Consider the following 24,824-nt stretch of genomic DNA (forward strand, 5'->3'; position numbering starts at 1 on the left):
TTGGAAAAATTTGCCAGTTTAGGTAAGTTCGGGTACGGCGCTGGATGGACAAAATCGTAAATCTCTCGATAGGAATAAGATACAAATATGGAAAATATGGATTCGAAGGCTGACATAATGGCCTACAAGAGAAAATAGTGCCATTATTATCGACTGCTGAGTGCAAAAAAGATCGACCTAACTCGGCAGCCAGTTCGAAAACGTCCTATCTCAAAAAAACTTTTGAAGAACGCCTTATTTCAGAATTAGGTTCAAAAATGCCCTATCTCAGCACATTTTCAATACATTTTCAAGGGAGACAGGGTGTTTTTAGACCGAATTATGAGATAGGGTGTTCTGTAACCAAATTTTGAGATAAAATGTTTTTCAATAAAATTCTGAATTAGGGCGTTTTTGAAAAGTTTTTTGAGATAGGGCGTTTTCGAAGTGGCTGTCGAGATAGGTCGATCTTCCACTCAGCATTCGATATGTTAAAGTGAACCTATACTTAAGTTTTACCTGCTTAATTGGAGGAGATATAACGCAAAAGAGCGTCTCTGGGTAATCAGTTGTATGGGAGCTAGATGTTATAGTAAAACGATTTCGATGATTTTAGGAGATAGTGAAGGTGATATTAAGATACAATCGTGTGCAAAATTTTAGTAAAATATCTTCAAAACTGAGGGAGTTGTTTTTTTTTAAATAGTTAACATTTAAGCAAAGTTTTAAGTACCGCTATCTCGAAAAGAGGAGCCAAAAGGGCAAAACTGGGGACGCCATTGAATTTAGGAGGCTCCAGTAAAGTAAGAGCAACTATCAACACCTTTTTGTTTTGGTTTTGTAGCTTGTAAACACTTTCGTAGTAAATTTACGCACACCATAGCAGCTATATTACACTCTAAAAAGTCCGAAATTTAAACAAACTATTCATTGAATAATAAGCATGAGCATGTAATTTTGCGGAAATCAGTAACCTACCTTTTAGCTAGGAAATGTACAAAATTTTTTTTAGAATGTAGTTAAAGCGTGACAAGTGTAACAAACAAAACTTTCGCATTTATATCAGTTAGGATTATCCAGTACTGACCACTAAAAAGATTTTTAGAGGTGAGCATTTTTTACACATACCCAAATACACAAACACAAAATATTACACCAGAGCATATGAATTTTTTGCACTTGATTGGCTGTGCTCAACGAAGAAGCAATATTAAGTAAAAAATTATGCACTGATCATGCGTTTTCTCTGGGAGATTACAGTTATAAGCAACATTTTTTCTCGCAGTTGGTAACTGGCACATTTGTTTAATACCCGTCATTTTATTCCTCAGAATCTACAAATAAATGTCCGAAAACCCCGAGGTTTAGGTCTGACCGCTCAAGAAGTTATACCTCAATAAGATTAATAGATTTTGTGCGAGTTGCATTAGAAATTTCCTGATTTTCTCGATTTAAGCAAGTAAACTTGTCATTTAAACCCTTAGTTTTGTTTTGAATAACTATTTATTGATATTGACATATATAAGTATTATAAGCGAAGGTAAAGAAACCGCACTTGGCAGTGCAGCTGCTTTGTGGCGGCAACAATATGCCAGTACGCAAAATGTTCTCGTCTCAAAAGATGTCCCCATATCCACGTACTTATAAGGCTACTTATGGTTTCTATCGCCAGCGTGGAATACGTGCAATTCGTCTCTGAAGAAGCCCCTTTCGATATACGCCAGTGTGTGTATTATAAGTATCCGCCCTCCTTAGATGTTCTGCCGTATATCCATTGGATGAACAAAAGAAAGGCTGACGGTAATACATATAGGCTCCGTTGAGCATCTAGTATGTCTTATATATGTATTTATAAATGAATATTAAAATGTGTGTACTGCTATAAACAGTTGATTCATTTAGGTAGGAAGAACTTGATTTTCTTATTCACTGGCGCTATAGCCGGTTAAGCGATTTTGGGCAAATTCAATTCATTCAGTCATTTCTCTCATATGTCAGCTGAAGCCAATTTGAAATGTCATCTGGAGCCAAGTCCTCTTTCACCTGGGCCTTGAAATAACTCTTATATCGGCGGCCGGATCCGCCTGAGCGTTTGTGTCCAGTAGAACAACGTGTCGGAGCCAGCGCATCATTCCGTAAATGTAACAGTAAGGACATAATGAGTGTTTCATAGAGTGCAGGTTTTGTACTACAAAGAAGGATTTTATTTCTCAGCTGCGGACTCAGTTCAAAGTAGCACTTGTTGGCAAGCGTGGTTCTTCATTGTATTTCGAGTCTGACATTATTATTGGTCTATTATGGTTATGACAATTTCTAAATAAAAGAAGTCGTCTACTTCTCAAAATTATAGCTGTTAACAGTGTTGCGAGGGTCGAAAAGCTTATCTGCGGACTGTTTGTTTGGTGATAGGAAATATTTCGTTTTATTATCTTTCACCAACATACTCATGCGATTTTAAAATATTATAACTGAGCGGCTTAAAACGCAATTACCCACCGACGTAAAAACGGAGAACGTGTCAGCTGACACCATCTATCTTATGGTATTTGCGTGTTAACAAAAACTCACCACCGCATGACCGTGACGTTGCCGTTGCTTCTCTCTCTCTCTCTCTATAAACAGCAAATTTGATATGTAGGTTTCTATGCGCTTCTACGGCACGCTACGTACACGTTCGTGGATATTTGCGCTTTTAGTTCTGCAGCTCCTATTACAGTCTCCAATATTAGATTAAAAGAAATCACACGTATGTATGTATGTAAGTGAATGACCTTGTCTGAAACCTCCGTTGGTATCACAGAACTTCCCCCCCAATTCCGACGGAGCCGCTGGTCTTGCAAAAAAAATATGAGCGCCAAGTATTTCATTTTTTATTTTTGGGGTAATTTTAAGAGCTTTTTATTATACATACATAAGAATTTTTTAATACTAATGTTAATATAATTTCAGCAAACTTTGACCCAGGTAGCCGTTTTGAGATCGCTATGTACATAATTACTTGTCTATGTTGGTCAACTAAAAAACTAAAAAACTAAAGTCAACTTCGATTGATATTTTGCTATGCATTTAAATTTCTACTTATTTTTTGTAAAAGTGTGTGTAACTATGTACATATGTAAATATATTGTTCAGTAAAATTTGTAATTAACTTGGGATCGTTAAATTTTATAATTTCCAGAAAATTTAATAGCTTTAAGAACCGTCACATTTAAAAATGATTAAAGCAATATTTATTCAAGCTGAAAACTGAAACAAACTATGTTTTATCAGTGGGAGGTCAAATAAATTACCGCTATTTGTTAGTTAACTAATATATTTATGCCTACATGTATACATATATCTGTATATTAACCCAATAAACGAAAATTGTCGTAACAAACTTGAAAACCAAAGAGGCTTATAGTTTTTAGAATATTTGTATTTAATTTTGTAAGAAATAAAAAGCGTCAAATCTTACCATGGCTTATTTTTTGATGCAGCCTACCGAGATAGCATAGGAAAAACTTATAGTTTGAGAAGAGAAGCAGGATAAAATAAAGTTGCAGATTAGCAACTCTAGCTCATACCGTCTACCCGGAAACGCTGAAGTAGAAAAAAATAATAATAATTGCTCCATGGTTGTTTTCGCCAAAAAAAATTTTGGCTGGCTGGAGAATTGAAATCGGGGAATAGACATTCTCGCATATTCTATTGGCAAAATAATCTGAAGTTCCAATCAACAAACGATTAAACATCCTATTTCACATTACACACAGTACCAGTTTGACCAAGCTTTGCTCGGAGTGCATATGTGTATTTTTTAAAGTTTTTAAGTTTGACTATCAAATACTGATAGCTTTAAAAAAATATTTTCGAAATAAATTAAAAAAAAAAAAGAATTTTGATATCTATAAAGTAAGCCAATTTCTTACTTTAAAATTTAGGTGGCAACCCTTGAGCGTATAAGTACTGTGGCTACATACAAAAAAAAAAAAGCTGATTGAAATTAACAAAATACAAATTTTTATTACCAAGTGGCGTGGCAGCCCTGATTGAAAATATTTTGGGACCAAAGCACTCATCAATATCTTTCATTTGATATTCATATTGCGATGTTGATTTATAGAATAGAATATAGAAGTGGCAACCTTGCACTAATATCCAAAGGGATAAAGCTTAGAATGTAGGGAAAGCACAGTTTAAGAACTATCTTTTAGTACTAAGGAGTAGTAGTAATATTGTACCAAGGCACATTAAACAGGTAGTATCAGTAGAGCAAAAACAACATTTGCGTGTATTTTGTTGTTGCTTCTGGTATCGAAAGTGTCAAAAACTGTTCTGAATTTTTTCTTCTAAATCAAAGCGTGCCATGTGAAATACAAAAAATTATAAAAGATAAAAAATTGAAATTGGAAAAAATAAAAATTGTTGCAACTTTCTTTCCTAGTAAATTTGTTTGCTTCTCGAAGCATTGATCCATCCTTTACAAGGGCCAGTAATCAGCGGTTGTGCTGCTGAGTTGGGCGAACGTTCCAAAAGCTGCTATTCAATCGCTTGTTTTGTATGGAAAAAGGTTTCACATGCAAATGGATTTTAACAATTCAGAATTTTTGTGAGAAACAATTAAAAATATTTGACATTTTCGAGACCAAATAATTTGAAAATAAATCAAATCAGCTGCTCTACTGATACTACCTGTTCAATGTACCTTGTATTGTACCCTTATTTTCTAGACAAAATATAGGTATCTATTGGTAAATATGTGATTGAAAATAGGTGGCAACCCTATTAAAAATATTTTTGAATTAGCCATTTTTAAAATACCCTTCATTTGATACACATACTAAGATGTTTTAATTCATTTGTAACTAATTTCCAATAGGTGGCAACCTTATACGAGACTTTTCGGATTATCTGTATACAAAATTTCATCAAAATCGTTAGAGCCGTTTCCGAGAACCGTATGGAAATACATACATATATATTTATATACAAGAATTGCTCGTTTAAAAACAAATGGTTTTGCTTGCGTTGCAAGCTCGTTATACTTGGTTTGTTGGGTATGCAATGAATAAATTTTTTTACACTTAAATGATGCTTTTTTTATAATTCTGAGTAGACAAGTGCGATATGCAAAAAAAACGAAAACTCATTAATTACATTATAATCATAATAATAATATTGAAGATAATAAAAATGTGCAAAGGCATGCACATGAATAAATGTTTATGCTTCACAGATAAGGTTAAATTTGTATGGGCCCAACAGCAGCAAAAGAGTTACACATAAATTTATGTACACACATACATATGTATGTATGTATGTATGCATATGAAAAATTTCATAAAAAATTTAAAAACTGAAAGATATCTATATCCCATGTCAAATTACAGTTTATTTATGAAAATCATAATTTAAATTCAGATATTTCATATTGCAAGTCCATACATGAGAAAAAAAAAAGTTGCACATAAGGATGCATTTAGTTCGTTAAATAAAAATTATGGTTAAGGCAAGCAAAAAAGTTTAAAAATAATTATGAAAAATGCTGTTGATCTGCGTTATATAATATTAATGACATAAAACAATGTCCAATAACAAATTGGCTGGTTTATTAATAAACAAAAATAAAAATGGGAGTAAAATTTATATTACAACAGAACTGAAAGCAAGCATTCATCCATCAATAGTTTGTAAATTCAGCACTATTTATATAGATACATAAATATATACAAACATATGTACACCTTTGAAGCAAATAAAAAAAGTTCGTTAAAATATAATTTATTTTTGGACCGAAAATGAGGTTTGCCCTATTCATTTTTTGGTGACCCCGAAATACATTTTTTGAAAATAGTTCTGCTATAGTAATCGAAGTAATTCATTAGCAAAAGTTCAATATTTTTTGGCGAACTTTAATTTACTATCAGTAGGGTGGTATATTAGGGTGGTAATGGACCTTGGAACAAAAAAAAAAATATACATCATACCTTAAGGTCCGACTGTAAATGCCAAAGATATGACTGATGATGTGCTGAATTGTCGGCGCCCAATACCTCAAAAAAATTTCGGTATCCAATACTTCCTTTCAGTACAACTAGCGGACCCGCCGAAATTCATCCCGCCCAAGACCATTTTTTTATTAAAACATTTTTTGTCAACATTTTCACCAACAATTCTCGTTCACGACTTACAATGACACAGTTATATGCTCTGATTATGTTATTTGGGACGTCAGGAGGCATATCTTCCATTGATATTCCATTTCATTGAATTTTATGAATTATAAGGCACTTTAAAAACACGCTTTTTCAAAAATAATTAAATTTGAACAACGTGACACACATGCGTGGGGCTTCTCTATTTTTTAATCTGTGTGTGGTAACACAAAAATACCTTTGAAAAATTAATACATATATAGAAGCAATGTTGCCAAGTTTTGATTTTGAAAAAGCACTAAAACCCAATAGAAATCGCGTTTTTCTCGAAAAAAGCACCAAATTTGTTTCGGAGTATTTAACGGACTTTATATGCATACAAATTTTTTTGTAGGGACTCTGATTTAAATTAATCAAAATCAATGCTTCTTGCTCGACGGTCGATTTTTTTTCTGTTTTCTATAAATTCAAATATTTTCGTCCCAAGCGACAATAACATTCTTGTTCTTATTTTTTAATTTGCATCTGTATTCAGCGTTGTGTTGTCGCTTGGATTCAAGAAAAATTTTAAAAATTTTCCTGACTGTTTGTTGAGCGCATAGCGACAAAAATCTGTTTGTGTCAAAAATTTGTTGGTAAACATATCTATGCTCGCTTACGATTGTCATTGGGCTATGATTTTGTTTCCATTTTTATAAAGTTGCTAAAATATTTACCATGGCTATTAATTTAGTTTAAATTTTTTTGCCAAGGTTTACAGATTTGGTGTCTTCAAACTAAAAATAAAAGACCAAACTAAAAAATTTTCGCGTTTTGAATACAGAAAAGCACTAAATTTAGTGCGAAAAGCACCAAGTTGGCAACAGTGTATAGAAGAGCTAAAAATATATTCTTCGATAAAAATTAGGGACAACAATTTTAACTTTTCATCAAGGATTTTTTAAAAGCTTTCATCTAGTATTTTATTATTTTTCTCAAGTGGTTTATTATATTTACATTTGTATGAGTAGATTTTTTATTACTATTTTTCATTGCGTGAACATTTCGTAATTTGTATTTCAACTCAATTACTGAAAACCCACGGCAAAAATGTTACTAAATAAATTCAATGGAAACCCATTTGAAACTTTGCTGTATCAACGTGTTTTTAATAATTCTTTTGATAATATGCTGCTAATTCCCTCGAACATTAAATTCGGCTTTTGGTTAGGTGGCAACATTTCAAAAAAATTGTCCAGTAAAGCTATTTCAAACACTTTTCGTTTGGTACCAATCATGTTATATTTCATGTAATTTCAATATTTTTAGTTTTCACTCTTTAGATAGGGGACAGGCCTATTGAAATGATTTCTTAGTTAAAGAGCTTTCAAATACGTTTCGTTGTATACCCATATTGTGATATTTAGTTTATTTTATCAATTTAATTCAAGTACATTTTTGAAACAAGTGGCAAACCGCCTCAACAACATTTTCAACAGTAAATATCTTTAAATTTCTTTGGTTCGATACTCATTTTGTAATATATATTTAACTTGTCATATCAATTTAGTTTAATTAAACTTTTAAAACAGGCCGCAACCTTCCTCACAAATAGTAAGATTTCTAAAACCTTTTTAGTTTGATACCCATATTGTTAAGTAGTAAAAAATGTATCTTATTGTAATAATATCTTTATTTTATCAATTTATTTAAATTAATATTTTTAAACAGGTGGCAGCCCTCTTGAAAATATTTTCGGCTGTAAGCCATTTTTCTTTTATGTGAAATAACGACATTTTTCGAATTCTGTCGTAATTCATTACACAGTTTCTGTACGGCACTTACGAAATTTTGTATGGGAAACAACGACACTTTTCGTTTTGTACCTTTGTTCAGCAATACCAGTATAGTTATTTTCGTTTAACTACTTAGGAGTTGATACTTATTTCCCTGCAGAGTGACTGCAATTAATCCGGAAGAATTACGTTCCAGCCCATAATTCTGACACGCCCTATTTCAATATTTGATTTTTTATACCATGTCGTTGTAAATATTACAGTTAAGTTATTGTAGTATGCGTAGCATGAACATGTGCGTAATTATGCTCTAAGCTCATTTTCCAACTCAAACTCGCTATGAAACAATTCCTCGCAAACTCTTTTCTGAAAGTACGCTTCATACTCGCACTTTCTTCATGCTATACTTATACGAAGGCATACTTGTATCGAAATATGCATTTTTGTACTTATGAGGTACTCGTTTACTCGTTGCAGCTCTCTGACACATACATATGTATATGTACATACATATGCACTCAAAAGCACCCTGCAGGGAAACCGCGGACTGGTACATACAATTTCTAGTTCCGTACAATATCTTTATCGCCAAAAACGAACCAGTCCGATAGTAAGTAGATCCCCACCAGTTCAAAATCAGCGAAAGGTGGGACTCTTAAAACAACTATTTTATTTCTCTTTTTTCATTAGAAATCTATATCTAAATTGGCGACTTTAGAACTGGTTCGGAATTATAGAAAAAGGGACGCAGAACGAACTAGATCTTATCTGTCGAAATTAGAACTAATTCGAAACTATCGAAAATGGGATGCAGCGGGGGCTTGTTTACTTTACATAGATATGTGTTTGGCGGCTTTTTCGTTCAAATGGACTTTCATTCTGCACTTCGTAGATGCTATTTCATAGTTTGGTAATACAAAACAAAACTTTGTGTTAACATATTAACATCTTGGGGCCGGCTGGAATCTAAGAAATAACAGCGAGCAACTCTGCAAACTCAACTCCAGCTAAAGGTATGTAAATGTACATTTCTTACAATCATTCAAACAAATTTAATTTCAAAGTGAAAAAACGTTTCTTTTAAAATAATGTAAAATCGCACACGGAAGAACCGAAAAGATTGAAAAATCATGATTTTTCTTTCGTCTGTCGATTTTAGGATTGGTTCGGAACTATAGAATTTAGGACTAGTTCGGAACTATCGAAAAAGGGATGCAGTGGGGTTGCTTGCATGCAAAAGAGATTTAACGCGAACCAGTACTGGGTCTAAATGTACTAGAAGCGCAACAGTTCAGAACTAGAGATTTTCCCCACAGGGCATATACACAAAGCTACATCCATTCATATGAACAAAAATGTGCTGCGCAAGCGTGCTTGCCGGTATCGTTAAATATTACAACTCTTTACGATGGGATGAGAATACACAGAATAGAAAAGAAAAATAAAAAATTGTCAATTAAGCCGTTTAATTGGTTTGAATTGAGCCAAGTACGTACACACGTATGTAAAAAACTGCTGACTAATGGATGATTGTACCGTAAATATATTTTGTTTTCCATATTTATTCTTTGAGAATAAATTAGGCCAAAGCGTATTAAGGGAAGAAATGCAAACATAAAACACCTAAAAACATAAAATCAAAATAAAATTCTCATTCAATTAACTTTTATTGGATAAAATGACGAATGCATCTACAGTGGCGGTCAAAAATGAGTTTCGTTTTTAATATTTACAATGTTTTTCAAGCTAAAACTTGTTTGATATTTTTTTTTATTAAAATATGGTTCATACTTTAACAAAAACTGTATAAAGCACACTTTTAAACTTTATCAGAACTTAGAAAAATACCACAAAATTTGTATCTTAATTGCGAGCGTTTTAATCAGAACTTTTAGAAATGTTTTGGGTATGCAGTTAACAAGCTTATAAAATTCTAGTAAAATAAGTGCAAGTTTTGAGCGGCTAAAAAAAATCGCATTGATTTTTAACAATTTTTTTTGTTGACAACGTTTTGCTTTAGACATGAATTTCTTATGGAAGAATATGCGAAAGAAAGTTTGCAAAAAAAAAATTAAAAAAAGTCAACGCCAGTTTTCTAAATTTCGCTATTTACATGAAAAACCGTAAAAGCCGTCAGCAAAAAAAAAAATAAAAAAATTAAAGATCAATGCGATATTTTAGCCGATCAAAACACGCATTTCTTTTATAAGCTTGCTAACTGCATACCCAAAAAATTTCTAAAAATTCTGCTTAAGAGGCTCGAAATTTAGATACAAATTTGTTGAATTTTTCTTAGTTCTGTATGAAGTTTGAAAGTGTGATTTATATAGTTTTTGTTAAAGTATGAACCATATTTTTATAAAAAATATAAAAAAAAATCTAGGTTGAAAAACATTGTAAATATTAAAAACGAAACACCATTCATCCATTTTTGACCGCCACTGTGCATATGCACATATGCACGAATATATGTATGTCTATTAGTACGTACGTAAATATGTACATACAGGTGTGCGTTAAGGTGATTGACTGGTTTTTCCAAACCGGTTTTCCAAAATTTATGGATGGTTACGAAATTGAATTCATATAAGGTGATGTTGTTTCATCAGTTGTGGATGTTGCCTGATTATAAAAATTTGGTAATTTGCTAGTGAGTGAGTGAAAAGTAAGATTATTAGAAATTTGGCAACAGCCCACTAAAAGCAAAAAGAAATTACAATTAATTTTTGTATTTTTAAAATCGATTACATCACCATATTTTTACTAAAATTTCTTTGCGTACTTGCTTTAATTTACAACAAACATTAAAAAAAAAATCGGTGCATAGCTTTTTTTTGCAAAAAATAACTTTTATCATTTTGCAACAAATTTGTGTTAGCTATTTTAAAAAATCTACCAAAAATCGGGGTTGCCAGCTAGACAATCCCAATAAGGCGTATTTTATGCATTTATTATACACTTTTCCAACAATTTAACATATGTATGATTGGTTTTGTTCTAAAGGGAAGATTTTTTGAAGTAATAAATGGTTTCAATAAATATTTTCTAGTGATACAAAATAAATAACTAATGTACAAAAAATTGGTGGTTTTAGTTACTTTAATAAACTTATATGAATTCGCGATTTTTTTTAATTGGGTTTTTTTCGAATATCTATACATATTTACAGAACTGCACCTCAAAATTCACTGTCAATTCAATATATTTTTTATTTTGTTGAAACCGTATTTTTACCAAACATTATTAAATTTTGTCCGAATATTCTCTTTTTATATATGTACATATGTTTTTCAAATTGAAAAAAATCAATCTGCTTTGGAATTATTTAGAGCACATTTCGTTAGGATGTATCCCAGTTTAAAGCATGCGATTTGATACAGTAAAGCAATCATGCAGTTACGTGCAGACTAACAGCCAAATTTATAAAAAATAAAGAAGGCTTTAACTGCTTTATAAATCCAAAATTTGTATGAAAATGTCACTTTATGGAGCTCTTTAAACCTATTTTATTTTTTATGAATACGACCATAAATTTATTAGATATGCGTTTATTTAAAAATTCCGGAGGTTTTGCTTAAATGTCTTTTTTTAAAAACTGAGAAAAAAATTAGTTGATCTCAAAATTTTTTAATATTTGTAATATCTAATGTTTACTAATCCAAATCACTTTGAACTTATTTCATTTATTTTGTTTCTAAATAAAAATCATACCTACATGTTTTTATTCCATTTTGGATTTTCGTTTCTGACCAACTGTAAGTATTATCCAAGCACGAAAAGTTAAAGCAAATAACCGGTCTATCAGGTTTTTCTTTTTTTGAATTTAAAAATTGGAAACCGGTTTTTTCATATTGCCTTTTTTCGAAGAACACCTAAATTGATTTTGGCTAAAGTCGAATAAAAAACCCCAAGTATGCATGCAGGCGTGAACAAGCTTTGCTCAAAGTACATACATATGATGTCTAAGTGAGATCATCTTCCATGGCATAATGGCCAGTTTCAAGATTGAAACTAAAAACTGTGTCATTGTGCAGGTGAAGTACTCGTATTTACGTACATACATATCGCACACCGTCTTCAAAAGAGTCACAACTCAAAATAATACATTTGTCAGAAAATGCGAAAAACTATACCTTAGCACATGATAATCATATGGGCGACTTTACCTAAGGTATTTTTCAACATATTATAACAAAATTTTGCTGAAAGGTAAATAGAAGCTCTGTGTACATTTTTAGCGCATAATCTCAAAAATGCCAAATTTCGAGTTCTGACTCTTTTGAAGACGGTGTGCGATATGTATATGCAGTAGCATGCTGTATTAAATAAGTACATGTACATATATGCATTTGACTTGGCGCTGTTTAATGCTGATCATATCTCGTTTTATTGAAGATGACAGGAAATGGCATGTTAGACCGCTTCGCATTAAATCGAGATGAATGAAATTACTAAAAGAGCAATTAGATACAATTTTTATCGACGCGTACGCAGTCTGCATATGTAAATGCATTCATATAAATCCCTCTTGGAAAATGAGGAGTGCTTCCATTTGGATGTAAAACGGACCCATTTCTTATCATTTCTCAGAGAAACACCGATGAAGTTTTAAAACTTATAACGTTTCCTTCTCACTTCTAACAGAAGGCGCGAGTAAAGCTTTCGATTTGAAATAAAGTGAAAGCATTCCTTATCACTTCTACTCGAAATTCCGCAGATGTAGACTTGTACATAAATTCGGATCAATAAAATACATATGTATATGGATATGTATACTTCAAAGTTTTAAATGTATGTATTTGGTATTGAAAAAGAAATGACATCCTCAGGGCTTTTTGTAAACGTCGAACCTCCAAGTGTATTTCTTATAAAAACAAATTGCCTTACGGAGGCGTTCAAAATTATAGGAGCCTCCATTTGTGCAACAATATAAAGAAGCTCACCGCAAATTGAAATCAAACACTTAACTGTGGTGTAACAACCAAATATTTTTGAAGCAAAAGTTCTTTCGCCCTACCAAAGTGATCTTTCAAGGTCGCGAGACGTAAATTGTTCGTTACGGTCGTCTCGGAAAAGAGATTGAACATGGATGAGATAAAAAAATGAGTGAAATTTATCTTTTAGCTCTCACACATACATATCGACGGCTGAGTGGAAGCGCGGCCTATCTCGGCAGCCGGGCCGAAAACGCCCTACCTCAGAAAATGGCCCAAGAATGTTCTACTTCAGAATTTTATTGAATAACGGTCTATTAGAATTTGATAGAAAAATGCCCTACCCCAGAATTTGGTCGAAGAACGCCTTAACTTAGAAACGCCCTATCCCAATGTTGGCATAGAGCGTTTTCGAACCAGGTGCAGAGATAGATCAATCTTCTACTCAATTTTTTACTTGAAATTTGTTTTACCTGCATAGAAATTCCTATCGATTCAAGTGCCACTAAACATAATAAATACAGTATATAATACAGTACTGTTGAGATCAAAAATCAGTACAAAGCCATTAAAATCTGCTAATTTTTAAGCATATCTTTCGTTTGTTAACAATATAACAACAAAAAAAACAGCGCATTAATTTTGCAAAAAATAAATAACAGAGGTTTAAATACATATAGTATTATCAATATAACAATTCATTAGTTTAAACCAAATGAAAGGTATTACATATGTATGTACAGTTGTGTTCACAAAAATAGTAGTAAAATGTATTGGCAAGTTTTGAAAATCTTTTCTTTCCTTACTTAATTTAAATTTTATATAAAAATATAGTTAATTCTATAACAAAAACCATGCAAGTTGAATTCTCAAACTTTCTAGAAAGTGAAAAAAAAAAATTTCATCAAAATATCTAACTTCTCGATCCGAATTTTTAAACAAATTTTGGTGTACGCAGTTTTGTAGCCCATTCAGTTTCAGTAGAAGATGAGCTCGAGTCAGAATTTGTTTGCGTATTTTAAGCTACAAAATTTAAAACATAAGTATTTGGTTGGTGTGCTTATTATATACAACATTGACAATAAAACGTTGACTGAAAGGTATAGTAAATAATTTTCGAGTACGATTGAAATTGAATAGTGTTTTGTATTTGTGCAAGTAAAATGCCAGGTGGTTGAACATCAAAAATCAAAGTCAAGCTATGTACATATATCATATCCATGAGTCAGTAATTTGCATCTTTTACAAATTTTTAGAACTTAGTTTGAAATACTAACTCAGTTCCAGCTGCTATACGATCTGCAGGCTTTTACAGGAAGTCGTTCCTGGTCGCCACCTTCCATAAGGTTTCCTAAATGTAAATCCTGTAAAATCTACAAATCGTGGAAGTACCTACCTGGAACAGGGTTGTTATGTTGGGTTGAATCCAAGCAGTTGTTAATTTGCGAAATGCTAGGAAACGAAACACTGCAAGGTGACACCTTTTAAATAAAGGTTTAAATTTAATTAACGCTGCATTTACACGTTCAATAAATTGCTTTCAATCTGCTCACACGTATGAGTTGTTAAAAACCATTTTTTTAAGTTAACCTCAAGTAAATGTCAATTATACCAATTTACAAAAATATTTATTAAATGTAAAAATCAGTAGAAAATCTTAAAAATTAGTACACCACTTTTAGTACACAATTAGGCCACCCTAGTTACCAACTCTAATTGAAATCTATACAATGCATTGAAAGCTTATATGTAACTATGTCAAAAAGCCTCCATTGATGATAGTAATTATTTATTTCCATAATTTCTACTTTGATTGCATAATTTCGTTTACGTTGACAATGACCGCAATTGTTTGTTTCTGATTAGAGTAACTGTACGTATGTACATACATACATATGTACATACATTAATGCAGGCCGGGCTAGTCATAAAGATAAAAAGAGACTTGGGTATGTCTTATAAATGGGTGCAATAAAAATGTAATACATGGAGATAAGAGAAGAGTTTCGTTTAAGTACCAAAGGAAAAATTTAGTAAAATTCGCAAAAATTTTAATTAAACAAAAAGTGAAACAAAGATAAAGAAGTTATTAAATCTCCAGTTTGTATGTAGTCTTATGTAAATTACAAAAAAAAAATTTAATTCAAAGTGGTTTTCAAGTTTCGCCAGTGTAGTTACCTAAATAATTAAAATTAAATTTGGTTAAAAGCATTTTTACTCTACATCCACTCAATAAGTGCCGGCAAATTGTTGCTAACACTGAAGTTGGGAAATGGAGCGCGTAGTGCGATAACTTATCTTTGGTAAAACAACAGACTGATGACTCAAATGTTATTGAAAAGTGAACCAAACGATAGTGCAGCGTAGCGTAGTAATCATTTGTGTTTGACAATCAGAAATAAAAGCTTAAAAAAATGTCTACCATTATAATGAACAATTCTCATAAAACAACCACAATAAATATTTAATATTGTTTGACGCTTGGCTGCTGGCGAGAATTGCTTGTACTGTACATATAAATTTATGTCGAAAAAGTAACAACGCTGGTTACACATCAAAAATGATATTGTTTGCAAGTTATATTTTTTATTTTTTTTTTAATAATTTTCATTTAATATATAGTTCGATCTATAACGAAAACACAAAAATCAACCAAACTTCAAAAAGTTTTCATCAAAACTTGTAACTATTTATTCAGAATTCTTTGGTTTAAATGAAAAATTCGTGGACCCCTAACAAAAGGTATGACTGAAACGAAATGTCGTTCTCGTAGTTTTGCTCCCAAGAACGCTTAAAAACCCAAACTGAAAAGAAAAGAAACCTTCGGGAGAGTTTTCAAAGAGTCATGGTGAGAGCAAAACTTTCGAGAACGTTCTCAGCGGGAATTATATAGGAATGAAACCCTGTGAAACGCTACCAAAGAGAACAAAATGCGAACAATACTTTCGGCATCAAAATTGGAACACAAGTCTCTGGAACGTTCTGGCAAAAAACAAAATGGGAACAAAAGTCGAAGGAACTTTGCCTCGAAGAAGTAAAGTCACGGAAATTTTCTAACAGAGCACGAAACGGAAACAAATCTTCTCTGAACTATTCGCGAAGAATGAAAGCGAGAAGAAAATTTTTCTCATAGCGTTGCATTAGTTTGAAATGTTTGACTATTTCAAATAATCAAAAAAGAACGGAAAGATAATTATGCAAATTAAGTCAACGGAAAATTTAAGACACAAACTTTGGTTTTTGCACAAAAACTGAAAAATTGTTCCATAAATAGAAAGCAAAACGATCTGGAAGTTGGTTGAAATGATCCAGCGTTGCTCTGGCTTAGAAATAACAATCTGGTTGTCATGGAAACGATCATTCATCTTAATACACCCCTCTCGTTCTTAGCGTTAGGTGCTCCAAACCTTTGTTCTCGTTTTGCGCTCCAGCCGAACGTTCTCAGAATTGTTTTTTTTATTCGACCCTCCTTGAAAAAATCTCGATACTTTCGCTCTTATTTCGTTCTCATTGTAAACGTCCATGAAAATTTCGTTCTCATTATTTTCTTTTTGAGAACATTCTTGAGAGTTTTGTTCGCATTTTGTTCTTTACGGAAACGTTCCAGAACCTTTTATTCGCATTTGGTTCTTTTGGGGGAACGTTCTTGACATTACATTTTGTTCTCGTGCAGAACTAAACCTAGCCCGGAGCGTGTTCTCGGTCCCTGGAAAATAACAATTTTCAGCGTGCTACAGAAACAAAAAAAAATTTCAAAAGACCAGCAAAGCAATCAATATGCTCACGAAACTATGGGCCAAATATAGTAAAACTGCGTTTTTCGTTTTTCTCTCTGACATAAGGATTTTCTTAAAGGACTTTGGAATTTCAAAGATATAATTAATTCCAAAAATTATATAAAAAATTTTGTGCAATATACAACAACAATATGGGTACGAAATGAAAGAGCAACTTCTGCAGAATTACAAAAAAAAAATTAAGTTGTTTGGTGCAATGGGTATTAAAAATGCCTTTTAAATGAATTTGATTCTTTTAGGAAATAATGCTAGAAGGACGAAATTCGAGCATATTGTCAAGCTAATATTAATCCTTAATATATAATGTTTTCAAAAATAAATATTGCAAAAGTACAACGCTATTCAAGGATAAAATTTGAAAAGGACAGTTTTAATACCCCTTCGCCCATAGGCACCAACACATTTAGGTAGGTAGGTAAATGTGGCTGTCCATGCTGCGCAGGGGCACACATAGGTCACGAAATGAAGGCCCGTTGTGATACCAAGACTAAAAGCTTTCACTCCCCCTTGCTAAACCATTTTGAATCCTTGACGAAACTCGTCAGGCATCTAGGGTTTTAATCTCCCAATTTTTCAAGGTCACTAAAGAAAGGAGACCCCAGAAAGCGCAATCTACTTCTCGATAATGCTGGGTATTTACAGAGAAGGTGGATAACTATCTCTTTTTCTTCATAGTTCTTGCAACTTCTGCAGCATCTATGGTAAGCGCTCCGAGCCGTTCTCTATGTTTACCTATAAGGCAGGGACCCGTTAGAGAACCAATTGTGAGGGATACATCTTCCCTATTTAGAGAGTACAAGATTCCAGACCTTTTTCGATCGCACCTAGGTTAAGTTTGCCTAGAAATTCGACAGGTCGTAGATCGCTCGCGTGAGCATATTAAATTCACTTAAAAACAGCTTGCAAGTGGCAACTTTTAAAATTTAGTCTGTTTTAAATTCTACAGAAATGTTTCCTTATTTTGATACTTTAATTTGATTTCTACATGGCACTCAATTTTTAAAATAATTTTTAGAATTAATCATATTTTTCGAATTCCAAAGACCTTTTAAAAAAATACTTACGCCAGAGAGAAAAACTAAAAAAAGCGGAATAAATTGATTTTTTTGTGTGTAAAATTGACCCCGTCGCACAGTGTTTCCCGTTAGGCCAGTTACAAATTTTCCGCTGGGTACGCAAATTTTCCCCAAACCGCGCAAAGATATATACCAACAAAGAGTTATTTCGAGATATACGTCCTATTTCAGATCACCCCCTGGTATATACTAAATACTCTCAATAGCCTTTGAACTGAGTGTGCAGTAAAGTACTGCTCTTACTTGCGTGTGCTTCTGCGCACGGAATCATCCTCAATATAGTGAACCAGCAGTTTTTTAATTTTTGAGATATGTGAATATATCAATGTATGAAAAATAAAATAAACGAATAATGTAACCTAAAATAGCCGTTTATAAAAGTACTCCCTTAATGCTTGGTTGGGAGAAATGTAGGATATTTTTGGTGCGCCCTAAGGCTAATTCATATGTATAAGGTGGTGTTATCGGAGCTGCTGATTTCAAGGCGAATTTGTACTGATTGTCAAAATAATGTTTGTTGTAACTTTTGTTTTGTTCTGATTGTCAATGAGCGTATAATTTGGTAGTGTACTTTTTTGTTTTTTTTTTGGGCTGCCCTTACCACCATGCCTAAATTCACCTGGATGAAAGCAATGTTTTTTTTTTGAAAGTTTGCGGGACATTATTCTGTAAGAACTCTCCAATTGCTCGTTTAGGAGGTAAAATAGATTACTCGCCCTCCTAGGACATCCCGTGTTAAGGTTAATATACAAAAGAGCTCAGAAATATAGGGAGTAATGAGGAATAATCGTGAATTCGAAAGGGAGTATTTAAGGATCCATTGAATGATGATCCCAAGCTCTACTCGGTAACTGTGATATAAAATAGTGTTAGTTGAAAAAAGTATTTATAACTATAGTATACATACATATGTACATGTACAGTAGAGTACATGAGTAATAAATTTTGCAATTATGAGTTTAGGAGGCACCTGATGTCACCAGTTTTTAAACATTTTATTGATCTATGTAATATTGAAGTTTAAATATGCATGTGCGTATTTAAGTGTGTTTGCAAAAAAGTTATCTTAGCCTGATAATTTTTTTAGGATCGTAGATAGTTTATACATACTCGTATATGTTTGTTGGCACGCACATAAAGGGCGTTTCGCAGTGACTTCTCAGTAATGAGTAGAGAAAAATTTAAGAGAACACAGTGAAACCAAAACCATGAAAACCACTAGACATTTTCTTTCATATAAAAGTAATTATCGAGCACACTAAAAATTTCTGATTAAAAAGTTTAAGTGCCATTTTCTCATGTAGGTTTTAAACTTTACCTGAACAAAATTTGTATGTAAAGGGCAGATAAATTTTAAAATCTACTTAAGTTTGAAATGTGGATTTGTGTTGTGCTGATTATTTAATGTTCCAGAATTTAAAGAAAAAACATTTAGTAGACAAAAGAAAAATGTCACGAAAATTAATTAGCTGTCCCCAAGGGAATATTGAGATCAACTGGAGGTCTAGCGCAGATAATAGCTAATGGTTTTTTATAATATTAAGCAATTATTAACTTAAACAATAAAAACAAATTATTTTAAGTGTGTTATTACTAAGTGAATTCAAAATTAATCGCAGAAAAATTGTTTGCTGCTAATAGTTTTGCACTACGTACTTTGTCGTCTCAGAGTGCAACAGCTGAGTTGTAAAAGCAAGAAGTACATATGTAAAATACTCTCTACCAAACAGAAAATGAGAAAAGCCGCAAATGATGGAACGGCGGCTGCATGGCAAACACGTCACTTACGTGTTATTAGAAAGCAAAAACGTATTAATATACATACATATAGCATGTGCCAGATACATTTGTATGTATGTATATGTATACATATGTATGTACATTAGGGAGTCAAAAAAGTGCACGCCATATTTTAAAGTCCTCACCCCCTAAAATTTTTCTATATCTAATTATGCTAGTGACCGGACAATTAATTTTTTTATACCCGAGCGCACTTGTGCACAAGGGTATATTACGGTAATTTAGATATACAAAATACGATACGAAACGAAATCTTCGATAAATCAGTAAATATTAAAGCTAATTTATTCAAAATTGATGATTTTACAACAATTCTTTACCAAGAAATACGTATATGATAACATTTTGTAAAATGGGCGTGGCACCGCCCACTTATGATCACATATATGTATCTTGGTAACCGTTCTACAAATTTGTACCAAACTCGGTATGGTTATTTTGCTTGCCACATAAAAGCAAAACGTTGAAAATTATTGAAATCGGACTAAAATTACGGCCGCTTTTCATATAACGGTAAATTACAGAAATGCTTGAAACTTCAATATTTCGAAATTTAGGGATGCTAATTTACTCAAAATTGATACACCCCGGCTTACCATGTAGCGGTAGTTTTCGGAAAGATGAAAAACATATATTTAATACTTGCGCCGGGTTTTAATGTTCGGCTCCGCCCGTACGTACGTTTTTCTTACTTGTTCATTTTTAGTCTGTCGTATATTGCAACCTGTTTATCGGAGGAAAAAAATTTTAATCAATATGGGATTATGAACTACACTTAGGTCTCTTTTTATATGCGCTCCTCATAAAGCCGTATAGAAAGCATATGCATAAAGTTCTTTACTTTCATTCATTAAACACTTGTTATCCATGTAAAACTGAACATTAATGAAATAAAAAAATTGGATCTGTATTTTAATAAAAAAAAAACACAATAAATACATGAATTATGTAATAATACAAAGACAAATTGTTTATCAAAGGCATTGTCTCTTACACACTCAAAGAAAATAATAAAAACTCTCAAAAGGGCAAAATCGTTACAGCGAAAAAATAGTTTGAAAAACCGCATAAATTCAAATCGGCATAAAAAGAGATTTAATTGTAATTCTAAATTAACTAAAGCAGGTGAATTTTATGAAAAAGAATTAAATTTTGTATAAAAATAAATTTTCTGAAAAAAACCAAATTTCTTTAGTGACAGACAGTTTTTTTTTACTGAGCGGACGTTAGAAATTTATTGTGCGGACACTCTATTTTTATATAAACGATAGTCTTCAAACTCAAAAATAACGGTTTTATTGTAAAAATAACAGGAATTCACAATAAAAGGTGAACAGTTTTGACTAGTTCAGAAAAAATAAATGTTCATTTGGAACGCAAAGTACATATAAACTTGCTTTTGGCAGCTTCTGAATATGAAAGGTTTTTCAACGCGGTGCATTTCCGTAGATACCATGAGAGCAAGTGTCTCAGCCAGTATTCTTTAAGTTGTCGCCATCTACATCGCTAGTGAGTTTATCCAAGCATGTCAGGTATATTTCTATCTTTTTTTAAAGACTTCCTTTGTTTAGGCGTCTTTTTTTATTAAAGGTTCCTCTTAGCTAATCGTTTTCTTTTCCTTTCAGCCATGGCGTTTATTTTTGTTGCTCATCATTGTACAATAACGGACAGACTTCTTTTTTAATAAGAAAGTCCCCTATATGGTCTCTTTGCCATTCAACAACTGTCTGCTTCCAATATGTCTTTAAAGGCTTAAATAGGCTAACGTCGGCAATAAATGCGTTATATAAAGGGGCAAAGCGTATAATATAATACCATGGGAATCACAGAACCGGCTGCGATTCAGTGTGACTTGCGTCCATCAAGAAACAATATAACAGGCTTCTTTATGCTTTCTTAATTTAACCATTTGTCGATACAATTTGCTACGTACTCATAAAAGGTGACGCTTTTCATCCACCCGCTTTTTGTACGGCCTAGAAATTATTCTTCTGGAATACTGTTTACAATTTCTTTTTGTGGCCTCGACTAAGGAAAAATTACAATAGGAGGAAGAAAGATTCCGAAAGCGGATTGAAAGTCCTGGGTTGCGCTTGCAAAATAGTTTTAGCCACGTCTGAGCAGGCTACCATCTTTGAATGGGGTTCTCCATCCACTATTTTTTATGATTTTTTGGACCATGTTAAGAATATAATCCTTTTTCAAAGGAAACCCACATGTGCATATATTCAAAATCTACTCAACTATTTCTTTCTCCTCCTCGCTCGTTAGATGGGATTTCGGACCGAAACTAAAGACCCAGCAGACTGTAGACTCAGAAACTATGACCTTAACATGGTCTTGAATAGTTGATTTCGGAATACCGCAAACACTAGCAGCTTTGCGAATGCCCATACCATGGTTCGCTTGTCCTGAATCCGCATTATTCATTCTAAAAATATATAAAATTTAGCCACGAGAGCGTTAAAAACCGTTACAGTAATGAAAAATTTAGGTGTTCGGTTAACGAAATCGAGTTATTTGTCAATACTGAAATATAACTGAAATATGCGCTAATTTGGTATCCTATCAGCCACACAATCAATTTAAATAATTTACCATTAACTTTTTGGTAAAATTTATATCACAAATGACTTTTGCACTATTTTTCATCAAAACTTGACGCTTTCGAATTTAAAAGTACTTACATGAATTGGATTTTTAAATCTACGTTGCTTAAATGTATACATATATCGCTACCGAAAAAATAAAAATCCGGACGTTTTCACACAAACACAAACTGATCGCGTTTTAGTAAAAGCTGTGATGCATTTCAAATGAAATAATAGCTCTGATCCAATACTTTTCGTGAAAAATCCTGTAAAATTGTCAAACAGCAAAATTACTCTCTGAAGTGAGAGTAAAAAGTGAGTAACAACAAAAAGTACGGGAACAAAAAAACCATTTTTCCTGTAAAAACGTCAACCAGTGATTGCTTGACACTTTTCATGATTTTACCAGAAGAAAAAGTTCGGGTAAAATCTTGCAACTTCATTCTCTACACAACTCTCCAAAAGTCGCTCTCATTTACAGGATTTTGGAGGACTTTGGAGTACGGGAACATTTTTCCTGTAACTTCCTGCAAGTTCGTGTAAAATCCTGTAAGTTCATGGAGTGCTGGATCGGAGCTAATATTTGCGGCCCCGTTACAAATCATGGCTGACTTCGATTAAAAATTTTAAAAATTCAAAATTGTCAACGGTTTTCTTATTTCAGGCAAAAAAAGACAAAAGTGTCCGGTCACTAGCATAGATATCCTACCCAAATACAGACCCCAAAAATGCAATGGAGACCCATAAAGAATTGTAAAATATACAATTAGGTGTTATTATTGGAAGTCTCCGGAAGAAAAACAGAATTTTTCACTCGAAAAATAATGATTTTCAAGAAATCTGTACCATTTCTACGAATAATGGTTTATTCCACATATAAGATACTTATCTACATGTAAAATTTTGAGCGACCTCCAGACATTTTTTTTATTTAAAAATGAAAAACAAAGGTAGGTATATTTGTTCGATATAGAATAATCTTAGGGGGTGAGAGCAATAAATATCAAACTTTACTTTTTTCACACGAAATTTTGGACCACCCTAATGTACGTATTCACTAGCAGCTATTTAGTTCAGACATTTGGTTGCTGAGCTGGTCATTTGACGTAACAGAATAAAAGATAAAACATAAGATAGTGCAAAGTGAATCGCAGTGCTGCAGCGCTGAGCGATAACATACAAATGCACATATTTTTGTCACATTTCCCATTTTTCCACTTCTCACTTTGCACGTCCAAAACAACTCAATCATAAGAGAGCCAATGCTTTATTACGGAGAGCAACACCTTGGCCGGTTGTGGCAATTTCAGTTCATTCTTATTTCCACTTGTATTCATTCGTCTGCTTTTGCTCGTTATCCGCTTTGTTTTTTGCCACAGCTGCTTTTCGTAATTTTATAATTAATATTTGAGGTTAGAAGAAACCGCTTTCAATGTGCGGCAAATGGGTGGTCGACCCCTCGTGAACATAACAGAATTTCCGAGTGATGGCAAATTTGTAAAGAATTTTGAATACTTGTTAGTTTGTTTGTTTATAAATAGTAGCGGAACTCTTTACACAAGCTAATTATAAGGCATTTGGGAGAAAAATGTCGGAAAAAACTTGAGCAAAAGAAAGCAAAGCACTGAATATATGCGTCATATTTTTTTTGTGGCGAAATGACTTGCCAAGTTGTGAGAAGCCAACGGCGAAGGAACAACAAAAATTTACTTTTACCTAAATAAAGCGAATTTTCGGTTTCAAATACATTCATACATATATATATATGTATGTAGTATGTATTGCAGACATGTACATATTTAAATTATAACTTTTGTTTAATGAGAAAGTAGAGGTTGCATTTACCCTAGAACACAAAACTTTCTCCGCAAAAACTGAAGCGAGCTTCGTTTCATGGCTAAACAAATATATACAATATATTACTACATATCTAATGGTACATTAACTTTTTGTTAGAAAAATTTGTACTAATACCTAAATAAATATTTCCATACGCTTAGATAAATCTGTGTAGGTATGTACGTAGGTACATACATATACATACTTACATATATAGTCTACTTCTAAGTTAAGGCCTGATAATGGCAACTTATTTTAACTTAACGTAGCTTAGAACTTAGGAAATCAAACTAAACAGACTACGACGTGGCATTAATTTACGTTAAGTTTCGCCTGTCCAAATATATGTAGGCACAAACCATTAAAGATATTTTTTAAGTGACAGCCTCTAAGTTACGTTAAGTTACCATAATCAGACCTTTAGTCCCCTAAAAAATTTCGCGCCACGTACCTTTGAGCCAATTTGATTGCCACACTGACCAGCTTGCAAGTGAACGATTTCCCTCATTTTCTGGCTGATTTTAAGCTAGAGACACACTTTTCACCAAAATATAATATGTAAAAAAAGACGGCAAGAAATGCAAGCAGCAAATTGATGTAATTGAATTAATTGATTTTTATCTTCAATATTATTCTTGTTGCTTTTAATGCACTACAAATGCTCAGTCTATTTAATAATGTGAATGTGAATAATTATGTATGTATGTATATAAAGGGCACTCGCGTGTCACGCGTCCACTTGCCGTTACAAACAAATCGACAAACCTACGAACAAATTTATAGCGCTGAAAATAAGCAAAACAACTAAGATTTTGCTAGTAATCGTATGCTTGTATGAACGTAAGTAAAACCGCGTGTCGACACTACGTAGAGCATTTATAGGCAAACGAACAAGT

General features: G+C 32.7%; 1 protein-coding gene across 1 annotated transcript in view; it reads right to left on the reverse strand.

The window, feature by feature from the left end:
• LOC118737536 (tubulin beta chain) overlaps positions 1-24,589 on the reverse strand; it is a gene marked incomplete at its 5' end in the record, with an annotated part of 134,168 nt that extends 109,579 nt beyond the window's left edge. The window contains 1 exon segment of the mRNA XM_036468109.1: positions 24,380-24,589. Within this exon segment, the coding sequence (XP_036324002.1) occupies positions 24,380-24,436 (57 nt within the window).
• Positions 24,590-24,824: the final 235 nt, after the last annotated feature.

Source organism: Rhagoletis pomonella, unplaced genomic scaffold, assembly GCF_013731165.1.
Source record: "Rhagoletis pomonella isolate Grant_MI unplaced genomic scaffold, Rhpom_1.0 Rhpom_scaffold_00004, whole genome shotgun sequence".
NCBI lineage: Eukaryota > Metazoa > Arthropoda > Insecta > Diptera > Tephritidae > Rhagoletis > Rhagoletis pomonella.